The 7,559-nt window shown below is 43.8% G+C and overlaps 2 protein-coding genes across 2 annotated transcripts; one reads left to right on the forward strand and one right to left on the reverse strand.

Moving 5' to 3' along the window:
* Positions 1 to 671: 671 nt before the first annotated feature.
* Positions 672 to 3,344, forward strand: SARC_03076 (hypothetical protein; the record flags this gene model as incomplete). Its single annotated transcript, XM_014303128.1, has 7 exons — positions 672 to 854; positions 1,068 to 1,229; positions 1,427 to 1,546; positions 1,820 to 2,014; positions 2,270 to 2,303; positions 2,556 to 2,609; positions 2,907 to 3,344. 7 exons carry the CDS (start codon positions 672 to 674, stop codon positions 3,065 to 3,067), a joined length of 909 nt encoding a protein of 302 aa, XP_014158603.1. The 3' UTR covers positions 3,068 to 3,344.
* Positions 3,345 to 3,668: 324 nt separating this feature from the next.
* Positions 3,669 to 7,052, reverse strand: SARC_03077 (hypothetical protein). Its single transcript, XM_014303129.1, has 4 exons — positions 6,912 to 7,052; positions 4,823 to 4,966; positions 4,064 to 4,196; positions 3,669 to 3,846 (listed from the first exon to the last, which is right to left on the reverse strand). Exons 1-4 carry the CDS (start codon positions 6,990 to 6,992, stop codon positions 3,722 to 3,724), a joined length of 483 nt encoding a protein of 160 aa, XP_014158604.1. The 5' UTR covers positions 6,993 to 7,052; the 3' UTR covers positions 3,669 to 3,721.
* Between the last annotated feature and the right edge of the window lie 507 nt (positions 7,053 to 7,559).

Raw genomic sequence — 7,559 nt, forward strand, 5'->3', positions numbered from 1 at the left:
TGTGTGTGTGTGTGTGTATGTATATATATATTGTATATGTGTATATCTATGTGTGTGTGTTTATACAAATACATACATCATTGGATACTGAAATTGATACTATCTTCATCATTAATGAGTGTATCCGTATGACATAGTTATCATACCCGTCCTGATGAACCATTCCTCACTAGGTGCACGTCTATAAGTATAAGCAAGTATGATTGTTCAGCTAGGAAAGAGCAATTTCTCATCGACCTCTATTTGGACGCAGAATCTTGCATCGAACTTGCGGAATTTGGAGCACGTATCGAAACGTACAGGTGCTAAGTTGGACGGAAGCTATCGATACCCTTTTGCAAACGATGAGGACACCAAAGTCGACCTGTACATTATCGATACCGGTATTGACACAAATCACACCGATTTCAATGGGAGATCTCGATTTGGCTATGATGCCACTAACGAGCCCGAAATCTTAAGCGGTCATGGTACGAATGTTGCTGGGTTTGCAATGTCAAGGTAAAAGAGTGCCTCTCGAAACTCAGGATACTCCTGATATGGTAATATAAATTGTCGTTGCATGTATAGGAAGACCTCGATGATGCAGTAGTCGGACTTGCCAAGATCTACTCAACGCAACTTTCTTGATGGTAAGTCTGTTACTTCGAGCATCCACCGAGCTATTCACGATGGATACTAATCACGACTTGACAATTCAACTATACAGCACATATGGTACAGCGAAACAAGCAAACTCGATATCTGTCAAAGCTTTGGCTGGTCCAGAGGGAGCAGGCAACTCACGAATCACTATGGATGCACTCATTTGGGTCGCGAAGGAGGTAGAAGCCAATATGGGCAACGGCAGACAAGTACGTATCTATGATCAGAGGCTTCTATATATTTTTCAGATCACACGGTATCGTTTGCACGCACAGTTCAGAGACAGAAAGATACGAACATCAGAATCTGTGAGTGTCAAATGGTAGTATTGCAAGTTCTTTATTCATATAGCTATTTGACTCGGTTCTTCATACTTCTGGTATTTGATTTGATTTTTCTTATTTCTCGTTGCCTCCCCTTAGAGCGTAATCAATATGAGCCTCGGTGGGCCCCGGACCAATTTACTGAACAGTTTGGTGGATACAATGGTAGATCAGTTAGGAATACACATCATAGTAGCTGCAGGAAACGATAATCTGAACGCCTGTAACTTCTCACCGGCCAGCGCCGAACGCGTAATTACGGTATAGTCATTTCTACCATGTAAGGCTAGCCTGATGAAGGCTACGTGTAAAGACACATTGTGTGCATCTAATTATATGTAGATGAGTCTGGCTACTTTCTCGCCCGAAATACCTATAACCCTTTTATTGTCCGCAAAATTATGTATGGGAAATGTGGTCCAAGTAAAACTGCCCTCATATCCTGTGGTCGAATTTAGGTTGGAGCGAGCAACGGAAACGATCGGCGTGCGGAGTTCAGTAACTTTGGCAGCTGTGTGGATATCTTCGCACCCGGTCAGAATGTTCTTAGCACCGCTCCTGACCAGGGCTTGAATAGGGTAAGAGTGTGAGTGTGATAGTTTGTATCATTGGGTCCAATGACCCATATTACAGTAGACACAATGAAAGAAAGTGATGTAAGAGTGAACATTATGTTATATGTTTGTCTAATAGTATGCTGATGATATATTCCACGTACAAGAGTTGAAACATATTATACATCTCGACCACCACTCGTAATCAAACATTTGCAGGTAAAACTATACTGCGATCCCACATTGACACACACACACACTCAAATATCTGAAATGTCCCAATTGTGGTGCGCTCAGGGATCCGGCACGTCCTATGCCGCGCCAATGGTGGCTGGTATGGTTGTGAATCTGCTATCCTCCTTTCCAGATATGACCCCTGCAGAGGTGCGGGCTTACTTGATCCAAGATGCCACCCCTGATGCCCTCTCAAACATTGGTGTTAATTCGCCCAATCTCTTGGCATATCAAGACTGCGATGTGCTGCTGCAGTCGGTATGAACGTCGCACTATTACAACCTGTCACCCGCCTGAATTGCTTCACTTCAGGAAACAACGAGAACATCTGGTGTTTTGGCATCAACTGTGCATTGATGAGCTTGTAGCTTAACTGTGAGGCTTCGCATACGCGAGAATTAGCTACTACGAACGTTTAACTGCATATTGACTGGTCATGATGGAGAGGCTCGATAGAGGTTTTCTTAAAAACCAGCCTCTAATATGATCATTGTGTCCTCTTCTATTTTCCAGGAGCTTGCCGTTCCTAATGCCGGTGGTTCTGAAGGTAGGCGATTCTCTTCGTACTTCGTTGCGCATATCAATCTTCGAGAAACATGTACTCGTATTAAGTATGTGTTGAAGTTGTGTGGCTGTATTCCCTGAAGACTATCGTACTAACTCATTCATTTGGAGGGAGGAGATAGGGTCGATCTTGACGCGAATCCTAACTTCTCGTCGAGATACTTTTACACCCACTAATTACATGACAGAATCACCGTCCCTTTATTCACAATAATTATCCCCACATTCTATACAGGCGATGGCACGAATATAGCCTCAGTCGACGATGGAAACAGCACGCTCATTATAGGTACAACTTTGGGTCCGTCATAATCCGCCCTCGGAACATCTTCCTTGACATTGATGAAATATACTTGTATTCAAATTCACCCAGGCGTCATGCTTTTACATATCTGTTTCGCTGACCTTCACTGTGTACTGCAATGGCATCATCAACCAATCTAATGACCTCACCAAACAGACTTGTCCGTGCATCTTAGTAGGTACTCATAAATAGATATTACCTACTGCGAATACCTACTGCTTCCTTTCTTGAAACGAGACACTCAAGAAAAAACAATTATACTTTCACCTCAACTTCATTCAGGTGTCGCCGCAGCAGTCGCAGTTGCACTATTGATTGCCTTGATAGCTCTAGTACTTTGCTGCAGAAAAAAGAAGGCACCTGCAAAAGGAATGAGCACCAAAAACTCGTGGAATCGCAGTGATGAACCGTTGGCATCGATGGGTGCTACAGGGTCGGTCTAATGAGATGACGGGGTCGAAAATATGGTAGGAGATTCGGTACTTGAACACAGACTAACACTGGTCCGAGGAGCCATATCCCTACTGGTTCGCGGACACAAATCACCTACCGTACTGCATCAGATACAGGAAGTTTTGCTGATAATCTACAGTGGTATCCCATGTCTTCCCTTGGTAAGGAGAAACTGGCCACTGGATAAAGCGATCGTTGCCCCCGGCACAGTGCAGCTGTGGTGAGACATACGACAGCGGCTTTGGCTATTAAAGAAAGTATCCATGACAATTCGGTAGAGAACTATAGTAAGGGTCAAGTCTATCGATTGTAGACCGTAGATAGTCTAAAAGCAGATTGGTCACTATTGTGTTTAGTCCTATCGAACTGTTGTTACCATATCAAAAAAGCGGTCGAAAATTGGATACATAGTGTTGATGAACAGCTTCGTCATTTGAATCAAAGTTTCTTACTATTCCGATGTAGATTTCATCCGATATTCCAAAATAATGTAATGCCGCACATTGCTATTGCTGGCAGAACTGTACACATCATGAAAAAAATTGCAAACCAAATCTGGCGTAGAGTATACCGTTTGACCGATGAAGTATACTTGGTTGTAATCCCATACACTTGGAATGAGAAAAAAAGATAAACATATTTATTCAGTTTGTAAACGCCCTACTCAGAACACCATGGGCACCATTCATCAAAGGCATCAACAGGATACTCGCCTGCGGATTCATCAGTGGCTCCAAAGAGTTGTACCCCAGCGCCATCTTCGATGACACTGTATGTATTCAAAAAAGGACCGTGTTGGCGTGATGGCAGGGGAATGAGACAAAATTTACCAAACACCCGGGTGATATCTGCCGCATCAGCGCCTGAGCTGACGACGCGATGTGACATGTACCTGAACAAGCATACTCGTGCCACACCAACCCACACCTATAAAAAATGGTCTGTGACAACAAGTCTGGTGTCTGAATAGCCTCTGCTTGACATACCATAAAAATGAGGCGCCTCCAGTACAACATCGCGGGAGTCGGCTAAACATATGTAATATGGGTGGTTGCGATGCTCCTCGGGGATCCCGTGGTCTTCACAGAACTGGTCGTTCGCTATCACCCTGGGCACCACCTATGCGTAGAGAAGGGCATGATATGTGAAATTATAAATCCTAAAACTCTATGAAATCCTTACACGTGACACGTGAGACTTAATCACAACTGACAACCGCACGCTGCAGCACGCAGATGTCAGTCTGACACCATGTGTCACAATAAACAGCGTATTACAACGAGAAGATGTATTGCAGACTACAAATAGTATTGAGCACTAGTACGAGGGGAAGTGTTGAACACTGTAAAGATGTTTAGCGTGACGCGACATGTATAAAGACATGTACACAGAACAAAACTATGACTTTTGGTACTGAGTGTTAACTAACGTAGAAACGCTACAACCCTCCGAGATATAACTCTGAGACTTTGATTCCTTCATCACTTCGACAGCTGAATACGGTTAGAGTGACAAGTTATGACATTATGTAGGTATGTCAACACGTCAGCCCCTCCCTTCACAATGATAAACCGACTAAATGTCGACTCCAATACTTATTGCCACGATAGCGTATTGGTACTTCGCCAGACTTTGATCTATCACCCACACTTCAACCCAACGGCACAATGTCCCTACTGGCGCAGCGACACATTGAGGGTCTGACAAGCCAAGCTCTAACAGTTACACTTGACAGTCTGACACACCTCCAGCACTACGGCGCGATAGCCGTGTTCCTTGTGAATGAAGAAATGTCCGGGCCTGAGATCCTTGCCATCGGTCAATACTTCTCCGATTGTTGTCAATTTAGGACCGTCGGCTTTCGTTGGGGGCATCGATGAGAAAAAGCGCTGTCATGTGATAGATCGATGTGTACGTACAAGGCTACTTTAGACGATTTATTGTCAACTAGATGCCGTCGGGACAACCCTTTGGGGAAGTCGATGGGAAAGCGTAACGCATATTACGTAAATGGGCGTAACGCATAATACATGAATGGCTTGATGAAGTGATGACTAATTATAGAAGCCGTCCGTTGAACAACCTGGCAGCGGAGATACGCAAACCTGAACCATTGAATTTGACGACGCAGGAGTTTATGTGATATATCTACTGCAGCAATTACACACAGCAAGCAAAGCTCCACGGTACAGTGATTCTTATGGAAACAAGATGCTGGAGGGCACACCAACCATTCAGATTGAGGTCAAACATTGACATGCGAATGGGATACCCCCGGAAAGTAACAAGTTAAGAAAAGCGACACTTGCATGACAACTTTCATTTCTTTGCCTGCAGCCACACACAGGAGAGGAAGGGATGCCCTTCAGGCGCATACCCCTCCCACCCACCTTCTCCTATCATCATGAAGTGATACTACTGCACATTGCTTGTCATAAGGGTCTCATTCGTTTGGCACAGCTACAGTTGCTGTCAATATACTTGTGAGGAACTGACATTCGCAAATAAGATGCATCTTAAACAACGGAGAATGCGTTCGACATGCACACGTACATGATACACATTCGCGTGATGACAGCGCTACAAGACCTACTCTGTGCTCTTTTGCAGCATCTTGACCTTGAACTTATTATCCTAAATATACACGTTACATTATTATCCAACAATATCTACGCTACATTACTATCACAACAATATCCACGCTACAGCCCTGTGCCCCACATGACAAGCAAGATGCGTGGTGTCTCGCCAACTTGACAGGCAGAAGATAAGCTTTGCCACGCAGGTGGGATTCTCCACAGCCGTAACAGCTTCGGAGAGAACCCCACCTGCATGACAATTCTCATATTCCATCTGTTGCGTTGGAATGACACCACTGCATAGTGCTTGGCATACGAGACTGAAAACCATAGAAGCCCAATTCAATGTACTGACAAACGACCAACACTCGTAAACCACGTGGATGGCGCAGGGTATGTGAGTCGCAACTACGCATCTAAACAATTGGATAATACGTACTACACACGCACTCGTGAGTCGGTGGCTCATGCAACACTATTGCAACAGCAACTACACCACAGCTCAGTATCCCTCACGGCAAGCAAACTGTGTGTGGTGTCTCGTCAATATGACACAAGATAGATATTGACACGCGTGCACGCGGGTGAGAGTCTCCCGGATAGAAACTACATTGAGCGACTACCTCGCCTGCATGAGAATCTTAAGTAACCATGTACCGTGTTGACATGACACCAATGACACCACCTCATTCTGCACATCACAAGGGCCTCACAGAGTAGGTGCAGATACTGTTGGAGCACAAGCACATGCCAACATACAGGCAACGGAGTGACATTTGCAAACACCGTAGATAGCGCAGGGCCAATACCTCGCAGTTACACACAAACGGATACAAAGAATACACATTACACACACACGAACAGCCTATACATATGCGTTGTGATAGCGGATAAAGTGCTAAATGGCTCTTATTCACTTGCATCTTGACCCTGAGTTTGCCTAGCAGCAATAGTCGTGTCAAAGACTTGGACCTCTCAAGATAAGCAAGACGTTCAGGTTTGAAAGATAAAGGATATAAATTTGCTACCCGGGTGAACTTAATCTAAGTACAAACAAGTTGGTACTACTACACTTTGCACGGCATAAGAGATACAGAGGTTTGGGGCAGTTGTTGCTGGACGGCAAGTTCAATGATAACAAACAGACAAAGAACTGGCATCTGCCACCAACGTGAAGTGTATGGCAACTTGTATGAAACGAAGATTATAAAGAGCCGCGTTGCATCAATCTCGAATTGCAAATCGCCACACCTACCGTAAACGCAAAATGACTGCCCCTGCCGGCGGTGGACAATCGCGCCACCCGATTCAAAGATTGAACACCCCTCACAAACATAATGTATCAAATGGTGTTATATACAAATGTGTCACTTGTGTGTGTGTGTGATGTGATGAGTGTCCACAGGACTGTGTATGTACATAATACGTAGTAGTAGCGATGACTGCCCCAGACCCCCAGTACATAGTACAGAAAAAAAACAAGAGGGCTATGAACTTACTGCTGTTGATTTTAGGGGGTTGGGACTTGGGACAAGAATTTGAGCGAATACTTCACATTTTATTGGCAGATAAATATATATGTCCGAGAAGAGAACGTCAAAAAGCTGTTTGGCTTTTTTTTTCCAGAAAACTGATTTTAGTTTTTCATTTACTTTTAGAAAAACACAAAACACGAAATTATTTTTGAACATTTATTTATATTAATAAAAAACAAGACCAATACATATGTAAATACATCGCAAAATTAACCCCCTGCTATATATGTTCAAATATAGCCTTGTGCAATTTAGAACGTGCACAATCGTATTTATTTAAAATATTGCTTCAGTGACCAGTGGCCTTTACAGGCACATAATATCATAAACCGCTGCGGGTTATGTGATCGATATACTATTCAATGTAT

This window comes from Sphaeroforma arctica (assembly GCF_001186125.1).
Source record: "Sphaeroforma arctica JP610 unplaced genomic scaffold supercont1.150, whole genome shotgun sequence".
Lineage (NCBI taxonomy): Eukaryota > Ichthyosporea > Ichthyophonida > Sphaeroforma > Sphaeroforma arctica.

What these genes read in the sequence shown, in the direction of transcription:
- SARC_03077 (XM_014303129.1), bottom strand. Translation starts at nt 6,992, where the DNA reads ATGTTTGTGAGGGGTGTTCAATCTTTGAATCGGGTGGCGCGATTGTCC. An exon ending in ATCGCGCCGTAGTGCTGGAG is followed by an intron (nt 4,197 to 4,822) that starts GTGTGTCAGACT and finishes CTCTACGCATAG; the next exon opens with GTGGTGCCCAGGGTGATAGC. An exon ending in GGAGGCGCCTCATTTTTATG is followed by an intron (nt 3,847 to 4,063) that starts GTATGTCAAGCA and finishes GAATACATACAG; the next exon opens with TGTCATCGAAGATGGCGCTG.